Source organism: Nylanderia fulva, unplaced genomic scaffold, assembly GCF_048542155.1.
Source record: "Nylanderia fulva isolate GAGA-0341 unplaced genomic scaffold, ASM4854215v1 Scaffold34, whole genome shotgun sequence".
NCBI classification, from domain to species: Eukaryota; Metazoa; Arthropoda; class Insecta; order Hymenoptera; family Formicidae; genus Nylanderia; species Nylanderia fulva.
In genome coordinates, this window is record NW_028190411.1 from 2,424,050 (window position 1) to 2,443,998 (window position 19,949).

The 19,949-nt window shown below is 28.4% G+C and overlaps 1 protein-coding gene across 2 annotated transcripts; it reads right to left on the reverse strand.

The window, feature by feature from the left end:
- Positions 1–350: 350 nt before the first annotated feature.
- On the reverse strand, positions 351–18,378 carry LOC114932837 (lamin). 2 transcript variants are annotated; one of them, XM_029305242.2, is made up of 9 exons: positions 17,717–18,378; positions 7,476–7,788; positions 6,979–7,271; positions 6,436–6,630; positions 5,908–6,136; positions 4,938–5,159; positions 4,130–4,234; positions 3,485–3,542; positions 2,331–2,491 (listed from the first exon to the last, which is right to left on the reverse strand). In XM_029305242.2, the coding sequence occupies exons 1-8, from the start codon at positions 18,172–18,174 to the stop codon at positions 3,519–3,521; spliced, it is 1,839 nt and encodes a 612-aa protein (XP_029161075.1). In that variant the 5' UTR covers positions 18,175–18,378; the 3' UTR covers positions 2,331–2,491; positions 3,485–3,518. The 2 variants fall into 2 exon arrangements, with proteins under 2 accessions (XP_029161074.1, XP_029161075.1); XM_029305241.2 differs by lacking the exon at positions 3,485–3,542 and having other exon boundaries at positions 351–2,491.
- Between the last annotated feature and the right edge of the window lie 1,571 nt (positions 18,379–19,949).

The window sequence follows — 19,949 nt, forward strand, 5'->3', positions numbered from 1 at the left end:
TGCATGTGAAGAATGTATACATTACACAATAGATTGAATGCATTAATGTATTTGTGGCTCTTAGCAAAATCCGTATTATATGTATTTGTATGCGAACATACAATATTCCATACGTATTCTATATGCGAATTTACTTTTATTAATCCACGCTTTATTGATTTATTTACTTGACAGTTTCCAAATTTGGAGCCAAAACATACCATAGATAATATGTGAAAAAATTGTGTCGATTATATATTACGTCTATCCCTCAATTAAACATCTCTTAAATTTTTCCTCCCCTATCTGTGAATAAATATTTATATATAGATATTTTTTCCACACTTACAAAAGTATTTTCAAGGTATATATTATTTTTATTCCTTTTATTTGATCATTTATAAAGTAATGTAATGTGTACACTTTGAAATACATTATCTGTACAGTTCTATAGAAGAGAGTAAACATAAAAGATGGAATTTTATCGCCAGAACGGAAGATGTGCATTTTTAACTCGATGAATTTTATTTTGAAAGAGATGGAAATTATCAATCGAACTCATAGTTAATAATCCATACAATTCATGCAATTTTATCAATTCCATATAATATAGCATTTTTAGGTTTTTTAAGACGGAAGGAAATTTTGCTTTTTCTATGTACAAAATTTAGCTGATTTAATATGTATTTATAGAATCTGAACAACTTAATCTGTCTTAAAGTCTTTTTTTATACTGCGTTAAAAGACGTCCTAACTTAATGTCTGCCTAAAAGTAGCTGTTTTTCACGCTATCGTGAAAAAGAATAATTAATATACGACGAGTACATCTGTACGGTTAATTTTTGTAATTTTTATTATTAGTATATAAATGATATAAAGCTGAATACAATTGAGAAAAATCATTTCGAACGCACAGGTGGACGCGCGATGGTAAGAACAAATATGTTTCTCGCATTCTCTTTGAAATATATTATTTCAGAAAAGTAGAATCGGCGATGCGCAAATTTTGCGCTCCCTCTCATCGACATTTAACAGCGACTTTCAGTGAAATGTCACTCAATCGGAAAATGAAAACAACATTCATCAAACGAATGTTAGTCAAGCGTTTTCTTCAGGCCATCATAGAGTGACGAAACTGAGTTCATCCAACTGACAGTTATCATATATTTAGCTTTCGCACAGTCTTGCACTGTCATACTTAAAAAGAAAAAAAGAAATACAAAAAAGAGAGAGAACTGAATACTGACAGCCTAATCGCTCTATTGAATATTTTGCTCTTTTTTGGATTTAACGAACGAACATGAACGCAACTTACATTATTATAAATTAAGACAACATTAATCATTAAAATCCGCTCGAAACATCATTTGTCCAATATTACAATTTAAAGAGGATGCACTAAGCATTAGGTGGTAAAGGTGTGACCTTGTATGCAGCTCGTAACAATGGAGGAGAAGAAATTGGCTGAATGCAAGAGCGCTACTACCCTTAATAATGTCCGTCTATTTGACAATTGTACGGCTGTGGATTTAACGGAATATAATAATACAATTTTGTCTCTCTTTCTCTTATATATGTATAATAAATGGCTTTGTAAATGCAACCTATTTCATTTGTACCACACGAAACCCAGTTGTTAAGTTTGATTAAAATTCTTTGCACATCAGCTGAAATATATTATACAATATCTTCCCTTTCTTATAAGTTATACATAGATATATATTCAACTGCGATAATGGGAGCAAAATTATATAATGTGTTCTATACTTGCAATATATATTTGTCGGTCTTCTTTTTTTCTGTTTTTTTTTATTTTTATTATTCTCTTCTTCAAAGTAGATATTCAAAATAAATGAATCTTGTAGAATTCATCGTGTCTCTGACATTATACTCCACACATTATGTATATTTCTTTATGTTAATGGCGCGATTTTTTTTATTCTCATCAATTTTTACAAAGCTCTTACAAAATTTCATTATCATAGAAACGTTTAAAATTTTTTCATAATAATCTCAATCTAGAATGATGAATATTGATAAGATGCAGTTGAAACACATTATGTGTAACTTTCTTACACATTTATTGCAATAGAATATATGTATCTATATTTTTTCATCGCAATAAAAAGTTGATAATTTTTATTGCTATACATACATATATATATTATATATGAGAGACGTAACATATGAGAGAAGATATTATGCTCGAACTGAGACAGAGAACAATCAAACAGACAATTGGTTCCGTTAATATAAACAATAACGTTACAAGATTTTTTTAAATTTATATAATAATGCAGTTTCGGAAGCACCGCTTAAAAATTCGTGAGAATGAAAAAAAATGCATGCCATTAACAGAAAGAAAATTAACTTAGAATATAATGTCAGAAGTATTTGAGATACAAGACTCATTTATCAAAATTAATTTAGAGTATAATATATATTTAAGCTTATGAGATAAATTTATATATGTTTACATAATACGGCAACGCTCTTCACCTTGGGGATCGCTCTGAAACATAAAACGTACAATGTTTCATCAACAAAACAGAACGGGAGAAACGTAAAATAAATATGAGTAATAAACCGCGGCCCCACAATTCGCTTAATTCACTGCGTGAATATTTAGCATGTTTATTTAGCAAGTTTATTTAGTTACATTTATAAGCGAGTAATGAACCTTTATGCTACATTTACACAGTGAAAAAGATATGTATATGAAAATATGAGATATATCCTTTTGATAAATTATAACATTACTCCATCTTGCTTAAAAGTCTTTTGCATATAACGTATTTAGTTCACATAATCTCTATTATTTTGTATACAATCTGTATTAATATGCAGTAATGTACAATATATAAGTATACAACACGCTAAATTAAATTTGTTACTTGTAAATATTATAATATTACCGTTCGCATTTCAAATGAAGCAAAGCGCATACAGTTCCTCAAATTACACGTCATATAATTCATCGATTATATAGAACTTGTTTCACGAAATGAGCAACTGATATTTATGTAATATCAGTAGATAAAAATTCGATTTTTCACTGAAATACAAAAAGTTCATAAAGATTTCGTACAGGTCTCTAATATTAAGTTCAAATTTAGAATTAAAATTTGTTTCAGAAATTAATACTAAATATTCAAATCCTATGTAAAAAAGCTTCAAGTGTCATCTATGCAAATAATATTTAATGAATACATTGTATATATATTTTTTATATATAAATATAAGAATCGCAATAATATATGTTTCAATTAAAGACAATGTGGTTAATTGATGAGAAATGATATAATAATCTTGACAAAGATTATATTAATTCTCATAAGGTATGAGATTTTTAGTTGTTAAGCGGTGAGTATCCAGGCAAAGTGCTGCATGAAAACCAACAAAATATGAAGCAAAATAATTCTTATATATTATATGAGTGCGTAATAGAGTATTAATTACTGACAACGTAATGTTCGAACATCTGATAGGGTATAAAATAACTTACATAAAGTGCCCATCAGAGTCGTGTGCCCTCACCCTTAATACGGGTAGAGATATCTTCTCTATGGAACAAGAAGTGAATTGTTGTGAAAACGCTACCCCCCCAAAATTAGTTGTCTATAACTGCAACACTTATTCTGTATATCAACAAGTCTCCAAGAAAAGTGGAAAGTAGGTAATGTCTGAATATTTATTATACTCTTGTACGAATGTTAAATTGATCCCTGATAATGCGCGTTGAAACCTTTTTTCAATTAAATATTATTCTTATAGCCACATTGTCTTCTTTTAATATTGTTTAAGAATCTCGAAAAATATATTTATCTATTTTTGCCTTCGAGCTTTATTTTTTGCATTGATTTCTATCGAGCATTTTTTTGTAGTTTGCAAAAAAAGGATTATTTTTTTTTACATTATTGCAATTTATTGTGTACAATTTACTAATTATAATTTTATATATTAATAGTATATCAAAATATTGCTGCAGTTAGAATATAACACTGACACATATCAGTATTATATTATTACGTCCAACTTCTGTCCTCCTAATGAAGTCTATTACTCTTGTTTTAATCTCAAAACTAGTTTAAAGCTTTCATCTAGGATACTTACAACATTCAATGCAATAAAACATTTACTGTAACCTTACCTGTTGATGATGAAGTTCTTCTGATGGCCGAAATCCCATACCTTCTCTGTGTCGGGACAAAGTTGTGGACAACTGTTGCCTCTTGCGCTCAGAAGTTGCAATTTCCTATTAAAAAATTAAAAAATGTAACGTTGGTTCCCTTAAATGCTTTGTATAATACTTTAGCTAATAAGAAATATTATTATATTTAAATTAAAAGATATTTATCATACAGGGATGGATAAATTAAGTATTATTTTAAAGTAAGTTAAAGTGGCTTAGTCAAGTTAAAATAATGGCTTATAAAATTAATGTAGTTATGTTAAAAGTTGCATGAACAAAAAACTAACTCAGTTAATAACAAAAATTAAATTAACTTGAGTTAAATCAAAAGTTTCATTTAAAAAAATATTATTTATATTAAATTAAAATAACTTGTATTTTTCCTTTGTAACTACAATTACAAAAAAAAATAAAAATTAATTGTACCTTTATTTATTTCACAATATTCGTAAAAATGATATACATTATAGGATAATGCTTTTATTACAATTTAATCTTTATTAAAAATTTAATAGTCCAATATTTAAGATTTTATAGGGAAAAAAAAAAAAAAAAAAAAAAAATGCATTTAAAGATAAAAAAATTTTAACTTAAAATTAAAAAAAAATAACTAGTTTAAATTAAAAATTATTAAATTTTTAATTTTTTATTTAAACTTTTAATTAATTAACTAATATTATCTATCGAACCTTTGCATATATATATATATTGACATTAAAAGAAAAAATGTTTAAGGATTAAATGCGTAATAAATGACGATGCATACCTCTCCTTCGTTATTGATCAGAGTTGTAGTCATGTTATCCGCTACAAACCACTTTTGACTCTTCATAACGATGTTGGATGGTGGTTCGTGTGTTGCCCCAATATCAGCGGACCATACTAGTACGTTAGCACCTCCTTCGAGTTTTGCAGTACGATGAAATTTGAAAGCTGTTTCGAGAGTACCTGCTTTACGAATAATCTGCCAGCCGCTCAAACTTGTTTCCTGTTGCAGAAATTATATTTGATATATAACAGGATGTTTATTCAAATTTTGTACAAAAATTCCATAAATATTCTTTGATCTTTCCGGTATTTTCGTTTAAAATTTCAGGTAAAAGACACATTTATAGATCGATAAGCAGCTTTTTAAAAGTTCCTTTATTGGACACTTGCTTTTTAATGTTTTCTATTCATACGAATGGAAAGTTATCAAGAGTGTAGTTTTTAATATTGATTTATTAATTGTAAAATTAATTTGGACAATAACAAAGTGCGATATATCATTATATCTAAACGCAAAAAATATATGCAAAGATATAAAATAAAAAAATAGAAAACAAAAAATCTATTATAAACATCTTAACAAATATTAATTTATTTAAATTAATTAATATATTTATGAAGTTATTATTTATCAAATAAATAAAGAAGACTAATTCACTTCTATTAAAAATTTGAACAATTTTTAAATTAAATTTACATAAGATCTTGATACTGAAATAGGTCATCAATAAAAAAATCGCATAAAATATTGATGAAAACTTAAATATTGCAGATATATTAACAGTAAAATAAAAGAGCAATTTTTTAATTCCCTGAATCCCAATCAAATTTCCTGATTTTTCAAGATAAAACAAAATTCTTTGAGAATACCAGGTTTTCAAGATCCCAGATACACCCTGTAGTAGAACTATGAGTTACCCATAGCTCAAATAAAATACGCGCTGGCAAGACTAGTTTTCAGTTCTTACCTTACCACCCTTATTGGTGAGTTTCACAAATCGTCCTTGGGGATCCGCCTCTGTAATTTCTATGTCACCTCTAGCAGTGCCTGTAACGCTGTAATCACTGCTACTGCGCTCTTCACTTTCTTCCAATAAAGTCCGTTTTCGTTTGCCACCTCTGAGAGGGGTATGTCTGGACGGCGTAACTCTACCAGCTAAGGATGTGTTTGTCGATTGAGCCGGTGTGATATTCAATCTGGGAATTAAAGAATAAATTAACATCTAACGTTTACATTGAAATAACACCGTGTATGATAGAAGTGATATAATAGCAGATTCTAGATTCAATCGCATCTATTTCTCTTAAGAGACTAACATTGAAGGTTGTTGACGAAAGCTCAACAAAAATTAAATATTTTATTAATTTAATTAAAATAAATTAATTAAAATTTATTAAAATATATAAAATTAATTTAAATTCGTTAAAATAAAGTAAATTTGTTAAAAACGAAAAGAAGCATTTACTGTTCAAGAGGTTACAATGTATTGGCTCACCTAGCCTCCTCAGATTCGAGCATTTTACGATATGCGGCAATTTCCAAATCAAGTGCCACTTTAATATCCATGAGATCCTGATATTCCTGCAATTGCTGAGCCATTTCATCCCGCATACGTGTTAATTCTGCTTCCAAATTGGCTAAGCTTTCCGTATGACGAGCACGTTCGTTTTCTCGTAAATTTTCTAAATCTCTGTCGAGAGAGAAAGAGAGACATTTATGTTAATTAAATACTTGAATATCCATAGAAACTTATAAATACTTTATATTTAATCTGCATAAATAACATTAATTAAATCAATATATATAATTTTATTATATAAATTATTTATAAATATAAATTTCATTAATTTAATTTATAATTATTTATAAAATATTAAAACATTTTTCTCATAAGATCATTTAATCCTCTTCCATATTACTTTAAGTTTCTTGCTTATTTCAAAATAAAATATCATGTACTTAAAGAAATAATATGCAACTACTATTAACATGTAAACTGTATTTTATAAATGAGAAAATTTTGTATAAAAAGAATTACCTAATTCGTGCATTAAGCGAATTGTTGGCCGCTTCGAGCTCGTTGATTCTTGAATTAAGCCCTTCGATTCTAGAACGCGTTTGCCTCAACTCTTCAACTGCCATGGTGGCAGCTCCACTATTACGTTGCGCATGGGAAGCCAAATTCTTGATTTTATTTTCATACAAAAGTTCGATTTCTTCTCGATTAACACGCATTTGTCCCTCATATTGATCGCGTAATTCTTGTAGCGATTGTTGCAGCTTAGCCTCGTATTGCTCCGCGAGGCGTCCATCTATTTCGGATATCTCAACCTAAAATACAAATATAATATTATAAATATTGCTTCGAAACATTTTTTAAAATTATTACATTAAATTATACATATATTAAAAATAAATTATATATTGGAATGAATATATTAAATATATTAAAAATAAATTATTAAATTTAATATATTATTTAATATAAGAAATGTGTTATATATAAGAACCTTGTTACTTCCAGTAATCACTTACTTGTCGTCTCGAACGTGTCTCCGTGAGTTCTTGCTGATAAACTTGATCCTTGAAACTAATGTCTTCCTTGAGACTCTGAATATTGTTCTCCAGATCGATACGCTGCAGAGTCTCCTCCTCCAGGTGTTTCCGAGCATCGTCGAGCAACGCTTTCAACCGATCGATTTCTTTCTCCGAATCCCGATCCTTTTCGGCGAGCTTCTTGCGCTCGGCCTGCAACTGATTGAACTGCGACTGCAAGTCACTGCAACGTGTTTCGTAGATCATCGCATTTCTTTCGGCTATCTGCAGGTCTTTCGTCTTCTTCTCCAATCTAAAAAAAAAAAAAAAACAAACAAACAAATATTAGTCATCATGCATTAAATTACACAAATATATATTATTCATTTCTATTAATAGAATTCCTTTTATATCTCCAATGTGAATATATTTATTACATATACTTGGATATTCTATTTTAAATACGCCCAATTAAACCCAATTATATGTATATTTTTTATTCTTCATGCAGGATTATGTATATATATTTATTAAATAAGAATAAATTAGAATTCCATGTTAATTATTTTCAAAATTCTTACACTAATATCGACATTATGTTTTAATGGATATTAATATAAGAAAATAATAAGTCTTAATCAAATATCGTGTGATATTTCTGATTGCAATTTTCCTTAAATATAAAGAGGAACTTTTAACAGTTAATTTATACACAAAGTGAGTTTTATTGACCCATCACGATAGGCTCTATCTTCCACGAAGGTCCTTTTGACATAAAATACTCGGAATCAACATCGTCTCGTTATCCTTGGCCTACTGCTTTAAAAGTCGAATGACGATGCTAATCTCGTGGAAAACGAGATTTATTTTCCTCAGTGATATCTTGGGAATGTGTCGATAATTGATTTTCCTGGCCTCCAATCAATCCTCGTTTTATCTGCCTCTTATTTCGCGAAAATCTCCTGGTTTCAGATGAACACAATTTCACATTTACGCGTACAATGTGCGTCATTCATTCAAAAATATAATCGGCATTATGACGAACTTTCGCCTTCGTTTATAAGCATTTTGAGGGAGCCCCGGGTGAACCAGGCGAAGAGAGAAGGCGCTTCTATTTCAAGCTGTGCACGACCCACATCGAGAATTTTATTTTCTCCACCATGGTGGCCCGGACTGTTGTCTTAATATTCGTCCGGTTGCCGCACGAAATTTCTGTTAAATAGAGAATCATTAAAAACCGATATGTGCGATATAAACGAGTATACTGGAAAAAATGACAAAATTAATAAATATTTATTTCAATAATAAATTAAGTTTTTAATAGAAAATGTTTAATAGCAAAAGTTAATAACTTAGTTAATTTAAGATATATTAATTTTAACTAGTGATTTTTTACCCCTTAAGCTTATTAACTTTTTTTCTAACTATAAATTAATTTTTTTTATGTCTCAATACCATAATTGTTTTTTTTTTCTAAGTTATAAACGTACATATTATTTTTAAATTAAAGCATTATTAATTTTTATGTCCATTTGTCATCAATTGTAATTACCAAAAAATATATTTCTATATAAGAATTAAAATTTCTTTGTTATTTGCTATTATAAATTTTACAAGAATTAACAAACAAAATTCTAATTTTATATCAATAATGTTTTTAAAAATTAACTTTTGATTTAACTTCAGTTAATTTAATCTTAACTTTAACTGACAATGAGTTAATTTTTTGCAATTTTTAACTGAATTAAATTAATTTTATAAGCAACTTTAACTCTTTTAACTTAGTTTAAAAAATCATTAATTTACTCAATCCTAAAATTATTTATTTGAAACAAATATTGATTTGTTTTGAAAAGGACTTTCTTATCTCAAATAAATATTTTTCACATCAAATCAATATTATTAGTTTCAAATAAATGATTTATATGGCAGTATTGAAATAAATATTCGAATGCAATAAATTGTTTTGTACTATTTATTGCAATATAATTATTTATCGGAATATGCTTTAGTTTAATATATCAGATATTACTGATAAATATATATTAATTGTATTAGTCTCATTAATCGATGTACATTATTTACGTCAATTATATTCAATATTTCGCGAAAAAAGTTGCATTAAATATAATAAAAATATTACATTTTCTAAATCGTGTTAATACAATTTTTATATATTTACTACATTTCTCAATGGTATAAATTTTTTAAAAATATTTAATGGAATTTAATAAAAATAATTTCTATTAAATAATAATTTAATAGAATTTAATAGAAATAATTTAATAGAAATTATTTTTATTAAATTATTAGAGAGAAATTAATGAATTAATTTAATAGAAATAATTTCTATTAAATTATTATTTAACAGAAATGATTTCTATTAAATTCCATTAAATATTCCATTAATAGAAATAAATAATTTGCTTGTAAATTAATTTTTTACACATAATACTATGCACTTCTATATCATTTATAAATTCTCGCTTTGACATTGTCTTACAAAACTCTCTCAATTTTGGTAAATGTGCAACATGTGTAAAAACATGTGTTACAAGTATGTTCAACGAGGTTGGACACCGCTGCTCTAAACAATCGGCGAGTAAGGAAGGCAGGGGATCTCGAGATTTATATGTTCCTTAGTAAAAGGGTGATGGTCGTCGCCCTCGTCTTCCCTCGCGAATCGGAGCGAGATGAGACGGATGAGATGCTTCGAAAGTGTTACATGCTTTACAATGTCAAGCGTCAAATTTCATTGCGGTCTCGTGCGATTGATAAGCTAAACGCGTCATTTTTCATCTTGTAATTACTCGATTATGTCACAAATATGTACAAAATATTTATTTTTAATTTGTTCAATCCATCCTATAAATACCTTTCATACATCTATTTTTTCTTAATTTTTAAAAATATTTAATGGAATTTAATAGAAATAATTTCTATTAAATAATAATTTAATAGAAATTATTTTTATTAAATTATTAGAGAAATTGATGAATTGATTTAATAGAAATAATTTCTATTAAATTCTATTAAACATTTTAAAAAATTATAATATTAAAAAATTTTAATTTAAAAAAATATTTTTTTAAAAAGATTGATATTATGATATATATATAATATATATTATAATATATAATTGAAGATTAGATACTATAATCTAAAATGAAAATAATAGATATTTACTTAATTTTGCATAAATAATATTAATTTCAAGCAAATAATTGTCCTAAGATATTCAAAATTTGTCTCTAATAATCATCATATATTAAATGCGACCTTGAATATAATCTTGAACTTCGAACGCGACTCCAAAAATGGTTTTACGAGTTTCACGAACACCAACGCTGTAAAATGACTAGACACAGGGACATCTGATGTCATCCTCGATTTCGTACGACGTGCTTTTTCAGACGATTCGGAATGTAGTATTTAAACATCTTGGAAACCGCTGATGTCAGAATTCGCAATCGTTATCACCTCGAAATAGATATCACATCATGCATTTGTTGATATATATGTAGTTTTGATTCCATCATATTAGCAAAATAGCAATATGCAACAAAATTTTATTTTATTATAATTTTTATAAATTTTATCATAATATTTTATTATAATTTTTTATAAATTTTATTATAAGTTTTTATAAATTTTATTATAATATTTTATTATTATATTCGTCTTATAAATATTATTTTTGATTTTATCTCTCAGATAAAAAAAACTCATTTCTTTTTACAAAGATTTAATAGAAATAATCACTAATATAATTCTATTGGAATGATTATTAATATGCAGATGAAAAAACACTTCTGTTTTGAATTTTTATTCGCAATAATTTTTATTGCATAATAATTGCACGTATGTGCATAAGCGATAATTAATCATATTTAAGCGTGTCATCGACATTACGTAAAAATAAGGAATGCACCAACGTGCATTTTATTTAATGAACAGTCATCGCAACTGGATGACGATTACTTTAACTTTAGATTTGAAGGGAACGCTTTAGATTTTTCTTTTAAGAAAAATTCAAGAAAGGCCTTTGTTATTTTTTGGTGTGAAAAATGATGAGAAGTTTTTCAAAGAAGACACTTTAAAGAAATGTTGTATAGAATGTCTCAGTAGATTATTTTTATTATTATCCATATTTTAAATCATATTTTTTTGTAAATATACGGATATAATTTATATTTTTCGACGTAGTATTTTTTTTCTTATAAACACCACTGAAAAAAATTCTAAATTAATACATATTTAGTTCAATATTGGCAAACAAATTATTTATTTGAAACAAATAAATATTTATTTGTTTTGTGCATAAAAAGGATTTTCTTATATCAAATAAATATTTTTCATATCAAATAAATATTATTAGTTTCAAATAAATGATTTATTTGACAGCATTGAAATAAATACTTATATAAGAATTAACTAAATTTTTTTCAGTGCAATTTTCTCTCGTTATTTTAATTTTATATTTATTTTTTTTAAACCTGCACCGTTTTTCGTATAAGATTCAGGAAAACACACGAAACTTCAAAAATATTAATTTTGAAAAATAAAAAACTTTCGCGATATAACTCTGCGAATCCTACGCAGGTAAAATTACCATAAAATTTCAATTTTAAGTATTCGCGTTCTTCGATTATTAAGAAGCACTTGCGTCATCACATTTTTTTAATGTGTCCAAGGACCACTAAATTTGTGAATGCTGAAGGCATAATTAAGAGCCGCATAATAAAGAATAATTTTGGTCGCTGACACAATTCCTTTTTTTTCTCTCTGGTTCTTAGATACGAAAACAAAGAGACAAAAGAGCCACGATAACGAATACAATACGGTATTGTCTGTAAACGATAACCGAGTCGCGAGATGTTATTGATAAATCCTGTCATTAAAATGACATTGCCAAAAAATACGATCTTTTGTATGAAAATAAACCTGCAACAAAAATTATTTCAATCAATATTTTATATATGTATATTTTATAAATGTAAATATTATAAATAATATAAATATTATAAATAATATAAATATTATAAATGATATAAATATTATAAATAATATAAATATTATAAATAATATAAATATTATAAATAATATAAATAATATAAATAATATAAATAATATAAATATTATAAAAATATTATAAATAATATAAATCAATATTTAAAAAATATTGTATTAATAATATTTAATGCGATATTTCAATTAATAAATAATTTTCCGGTATACAAAAGTACTCCGATTTTATTTCGCGGTAAAAAAATCTTTTGAAATTCGAGAGAAGAGACATGTATGATAAAAATGCAAGATGCAGGTGCGTCACCGATGAAAGAAAAATCGAAGGAGCATTCCTGAATCTTCTCTACCTCAGGTAAAACCGGACTTGACAAATGCTTTACGGGAAAACTTGCTGGTTGGATCGTCAAACATTCCAACAGTAACGGTATATCAAGGAACACCGTAATTCCTCGTCGACATGAAACCCTAAGGTAGTTCTTTACACTGATCGCAAGTTGTAATTGAGACACACCTTAAGCATTACAATTACTTTAAGCGCATGCAATTGTCGCTCGTGCATAATAAGTGCAATTTCGCGTGTTTATTTCGCGCGAATAAAAAGGATAAAATTTTGTTTACCAAATCTTTTTTATCTGCATATTCATATTGTGTATTTATATTAATTTTATTAAAAAACTATTGTTTTTCATTAAGATAAAATAGAAGTTATATAAAGTAGTTTTACTATTTTTTTACTCCAAAATATACTCATTTTTTAATCGTTTCAAAGTCTGTCATTTTTCCAAAAATTATTATAATTTAATTTTTGTGCATTTAACTGAAACTACACCAATATAGATAAAAAATATAAAATTTTCTCCCCAGATAAATTAAATGCGAACAAAATGGTAAGCCAATGGAAGCCTCTGCTCGGTGTGCAGCGATTCCTATAATGTGTTTATATGTATATCTAATAATAAAATATATTGCTTAATATATACACATTTAAATCCCCAATGAATAACATTTCAACAAAAGATGTGTCCGAAAAATAATGAACAAAGACTTTCTGACTTCAAAGTGTAGTTCCCCCTTAAGCTACTGATTAATCCCCACAATGGGCGGAATAAAGGGTTGAAACTACAACAGTAAAAGTTTCTGCGAGTTTCACTCTCGTACGGATCGATCGGTTCTCTCTTCCTTCTTCATTCAGTGAAATAAAAAGCCACGCCGGATGTGTGTACACACAGAACGTGGCGGAACGGAGTCAATGTTTTTAGGTCAGGTGATACGACGTCGCGCCCGCTGACATCATCGCCACATAGTAAGCGTGACGCAATCGCTTGTAGAAACGTCACCGGGGCCCGGCCTCCGTTCATGCTTCTCGTGGACACGCCGAAAAGCATTTCCTTCCTACGCCGGACACCCTCGGTCTTTTTTTTTTTTTCACCTATTTTTAAGACACAACTTCGTCAAAATATTACTGGTTGCACTGCAAAAACAAATTTAGTTAATTCTTGTAAGTCTTTACTTCTCAATACTGTCAAATGAATCATTTATTTAAAACTAATAATATTTATTTGATATGATAAATATTTATTTGTTTCAAATACATGATTCATTTGACAGTACTGAATTAAATATGTATTAATTTAATCTTTTTTTCAGTGTGGGGATTTAAATATATTGGAGAATATATTTGAGATTTTTTTTTTAATGTTAAACTCCCACTTCTTGGATGTAGCACAGATTGGAAGAATTTTTATAAGTAAAATATGTTTGATTAATTTTACTATGTACATGTTAATATTTTTTGTTGTGATAAATATTTTTAATTAGAGAAACTCTTATAAAATTTTTCTAATATATATTGTCCCACAATGATCAAGATTTTCAGGGTAAATTCTAAAAGAAAATTCTCTTTATGCATAAAAAAATAAATATTTGAAAAATCGGAACACGCAGACTGTAGATAAATATACAAAAAAAATTGCGCGTCGAAAATTATAAATAGAATTGTCTGTCAATATGTGACACATCAGTGAATTGTAGATCATTTAAAGCGATGACTCCGAATTCAACTTAGATAATCCGTGATAAAAATTCTACTTATAATATTATGAGTACATATATTTACGAAAATTGTTCACAAAAATTAAAATACACATATATGCGTAATGTCAAAATGTTTTACATATAGAAACTAATGAATAGAATTGTCTTATTTCCATTGCAAATTATTTTCGTAAGATTCATATATTTAGCATTTTTTATAGCTAGTGTATTTCGTATATTTTTTAAATTTAATATTTTCTTCAATTTATCTTGCTATATCTTTTGTTAATAAATAATATATTTTCAGCAGAAACCATTTTAAAAAAGAAAATAAGTATTAATCTTTTGATCAAATTTGTTAATTTTATATCTTCATTTCTTTATATTTTTAATTATAATGCATATTTTGAATATAATTAATAATTTTTGTTTGACAGATGAAGTTGACAGATGTATTTCGTATATATTTTAAATTTAATATTTCCCTCAATTTATCTTGCTATATCTTTTGTTAATAAATAATATATTTTCAGCAGAAACCATTTTAAAAAAGAAAATAAGTCTTTTGATCAAATTTGTTAATTTTATATCTTAATTTCTTTATATTTTTAATTATAATGCATATTTTGAATATAATTAATAATTTTTGTTTGACAGATGAAGTTGACAGATGTATTTCGTATATATTTTAAATTTAATATTTCCCTCAATTTATCTTGCTATATCTTTTGTTAATAAATAATATATTTTCAGCAGAAACCATTTTAAAAAAGAAAATAAGTCTTTTGATCAAATTTGTTAATTTTATATCTTAATTTCTTTATATTTTTCATTATAATCCATATTTTGAATATAATTTATTAATTTTTATTTGACAGATGAATGAATTGCATTATTAATAAAACCAATTGATATATCATTTAAAATCTGCTGTTGACAAACATACATTCTATTAATAGCACATGACGAACCATCATCGAATCATCCACCGATTAATCTAATCTGAAGATTGGTAATTAACAGATATCGATTCCTTTTAACTGATGAGTCTTTCGCAGCGAATGGATTAAGGGCGTTTATAGGATACTATTGAACATCACGATGAGGCGAACAGATAACAGAATGGCAAAAGTATCGATCGAACATAGGTTGAGAATATTAAGCGTCCTTCTAAATGCACGTTGCTAAGATTCCACATTGATCTAATTTTATCTTTCGTCGCGCGTTATATCCTTCATTTCATCGTCCTTCAATTTTTTCAGAGCTTGCACATGTGCAAAATATTGGACAAAATATGAAACCACGGCATAAAATGTCCCAAAATACGTATGACACATGTAATATTATTTAATTTCTCAACAGCTATGCAAAATAAACCTGTCTGCTATCTATGTGACACATCAGCAGAGAAATGTCAGAAAACAGATAGACGCACGTGTGCAATTTTTCAATGACAATTCTTATCGGATAATTCTCTAGAAATTATAGAATAGAATATAAAAGCGAATATGACTAATAGTCCATAATATTCACAAAGGCGATGTAAACATTTTGTATGTGTATATGTATGTATAAATTTGAGAAAAAAGAAAACACTCTGATTTCCTTTACATCCATCTGAACATCAAAATAATATTGATATACAACAACAAAAGTTTGATAATCAATTGATAAATAATTATTAATTATTAATGAAAAATATATTTATATTACAAAAATAAATAATTATATTTATTTATTTTATAATAAATATATTTATAATATATTTATAAAAATAAATAAATATATTTAAAATATTAATAAATAATAAATAATTATAATATATATTATTGATTAATAAGTAATAATAATTGAAGATCAAAACAAGTGTACATGTTATGTTAAAATATGCAAGAATTCACTATATATAAATATAGTTGATTCTAAATTCATGTCATCGTTATTTCAAGCAACATTAATCTCCATCATATAAATTATTCATGTTATATTCAGTTATATGTTGCATTCCTATGTGTCATAAAATTAAACTCGTAGTAAATAATATTGAATATAAATAGTGGGAAAACCACGTGCGAAAAAAATGCATACACTTTACAGAGATTGAATTTAAGAATAGGGAGAGGCCGGTCTGAGATATTTAAAATACAGATTATAGATATACACTCGATTATAGATATGCATATGTGTACACATACATATCTTGTATATGAAAATGTGTATGGAACACGCATAATCATGTGAGATCTCATGCAAGATTCCACTAATAAAGTATAACTCGAGAGAAAGATAAAAAATACAGAATCCGACTTGATGATCTAAAATGAGATTATATATATATAGATCGCTATCTCTCTGGTATTTTCATAATCAATCAGAAATAATGCAAACAAAATGTCTCGGGCTCGATAACATTGAAATCCGAGCAATTATTTTCAAACAACAATAGGATACGAATACAAAACTTAAAACAGGATCAAAATTTCTACATCAAAAGGGACTTCTATATACAGGATGCATTTAAATAAGTGCGAAAAAGTTTAGATTATTTTTTGTCGAAAATTAAGGGGGTTTCTTATGTACACAAAAATTAAGTTTTTATTTTTTTTTCTCAAATTTGAAACAAATTTAAAAAATGAAACTTGGTGGATATTTTCCACTAATAAAAAGAATATTTATTAATATTTTTTCGATCTTCCTGCATCGTTATAAGGAGATGAAACTAACAACCCCTATTTAATTTTTTACCAGAACTTTTTAACGAACCGGAATATAATTATCTAAAAATATGCGTTAGAAAGTTTGATATCTTTAAAAACTTTTTTGTGCCTTTTATTTTCTTCATAAAATCAATAGTTTTTAAGAAAAAAAAAAAATAAATAAAAACTCAATGTTCACCTCCCTCCTCGGAGAAAGATATAAAAGTATATGTTTATATAAGAAACCCCCCTTAATTTTCGACAGAGAATCATCGAAAATTTGTCACTTTATTTGGATACACCCTGTATATAAGTTTCACATTCATGGAGACGCAGCGAACTCAAGATGTCGCAAGATTCTCAATTGCGACGATATTAATCCTGATTAACGTTGCACCTATTTTTGAAAGAAAAAATTCACATTGTTTTTTTTTTCGACTTGAATTCCAAGTCTGCGGAATATATCGAAATAAAGATCCTTACTTGCTCTTGAAGTCCTCGTTGTCATCCCAGAGGCGTTTGGTGTCGATCTCGAGCTTGGCCCGTTCCCTGGCGGTGTCGTCGAGGAGCTTCCGTGCATCGGAGAGCTCGTGCTCGTACATGGCCTTGATGTTGGTCACCTCCCGGGTGACCGTCTCCTGGGTGGTCTGCACCTCCCGGGTCAGCCGGGAGTTCTCGGTCTCGAGGTGGCGCACCTTTTCGATGTAGCATGCCAGCCGGTCGTTGAGATTCTGGAGGTCCTGCTTCTCCTGGAGCCGGGAGTACCTCGTAGGGCTGAGCGGGCTGCCGGGTCGCCGGCTGACGATCGGCGTCGACGTGCTCGGGGGCGATTGGATGCTGCTCGACGAGGACGAGGCGGCGGTCGCCGCCGAGGACGCCGCCGCGGCCGCGGCAGCGGCGGCCGCCGCCGCCGCCGTCTTCTTGCTCGATTTCGTCGACATGGTGCACAAGGTCGAGAGGTTTACCTGGAGAACTTGGCCTCGCTCTCTACCTGGATCTCTGCCGCGATCGGATCGCACTCGCACACACCTCGCAGCTAACTAAATGCGCACTATTGGTAGTCAGGAACAGCGCAGCCAACGGTCAGAGTACACGATGACGCCACATCACAAGCCGGGTTTCGCGCCGCCATTAAGCGAGACGATGCGCCGAGCCTCCCCATTGGTCGCCGAGGCGAGCCGACGCCGCGGAACCGGCCAATCGCGAGCCGTGCCGCCGGCGAGCGCGCGCAATGACGCGTCAGCTGATTCGCTGTCAAAGTCACGCGCGGCCAGTCGCCGCGCGACCCGACGTCACGTCATCACGCGGGAATATTCAATTGTCACTTTCTTAAATATATACAGGGTAGGCCATTTTAATCTTTCCACTAAAATTTCTCAAAATCCAAAAGTTTAAGACAAAAATATTTCAGATAAAAGTTGTATGGTTTCAAGGGGGACATGAGATGGTGTCATTGATTTGACCTTGAATAGCCATTTGAAGGTTACGTGAAGGTCAACTTCAATTTCTTAAATGGAACACTATATTTTTTCTTGCATACTTTTGTAGCTGACTTCGAGATCTTTCCAAAACACTACAATAAAATATTTTTTCATTAAGTATTTTTCGAGTTATTAAGGCTGCAAATTTGCAGTATTTTGACATAAAATACAAAATATCTTGGGAAATATTCATTTTTCGATTATCATACCTTAATACTTTTATGCACAGAATAATGAGATGAATCAGTTGGTGTAAAGAAAACACAGTTGCCTTTAAAAAAAATATGAAAATTGCAATAAGCAGTTAGATAATTTTTATTTAAAACAACTATGTGTTTTCTTTACACCAATTGATTCGTCTCATTATTCTGTGCATAAAAGTATTAAGGTATGATAATCGAAAAATGAATATTTCCCAAGATATTTTGTATTTTATGTCAAAATACTGCAAATTTGCAGCCTTAATAACTCGAAAAATACTTCATGAAAAAACATTTGATTATAATGTTTTGGAAAGATCTCGAAGTCAGCTACAAAAGTATGCAAGAAAAAATATAGTGTTCCATTTAAGAAATTGAAGTTGACCTTCACGTAACCTTCAAATGGCTATTCAAGGTCAAATCAATGACACCATCTCATGTCCCCCTTGAAACCATACAACTTTTATCTGAAACATTTTTGTCTTAAACTTTTGGATTTTGAGAAATTTTAGTGGAAAGATTAAAATGGCCTACCCTGTATATATATATATATATATATACTCTCTCTTATATATATATATATAAAAATATAATTATATATTATATTATAAATAATATACGTATATATATATATATATATTATACTGTGATTTATTATTATAATTGTATTACGATGAGTTTTCTTGAATAATGTAAATTCAGAAAGAGCGAGAAATTTAAGTGTGACAAAGTAAAGGTAACTTTCTTTGTAATCGTATAAATTATATTATAAATTAAATTATATGGATTAATTAATAATTAATCCGGCAGGATTATTCAATTGTCGCTAAATTGTCTTTTCTTAAATATATACATTATTTTATGATCTATTAATTATAATTATAATTGTACTAAGATACCATTTCTTGAATGCAATATAATGTAATTCAGAAGCAAAGAGAAATTTAAGTGCAACAAAATAAAGGTAACTTTCTTTGTAATTATATAAATTATATTATAAAATATAAATATTATAAATTAAATTATATGGATTAG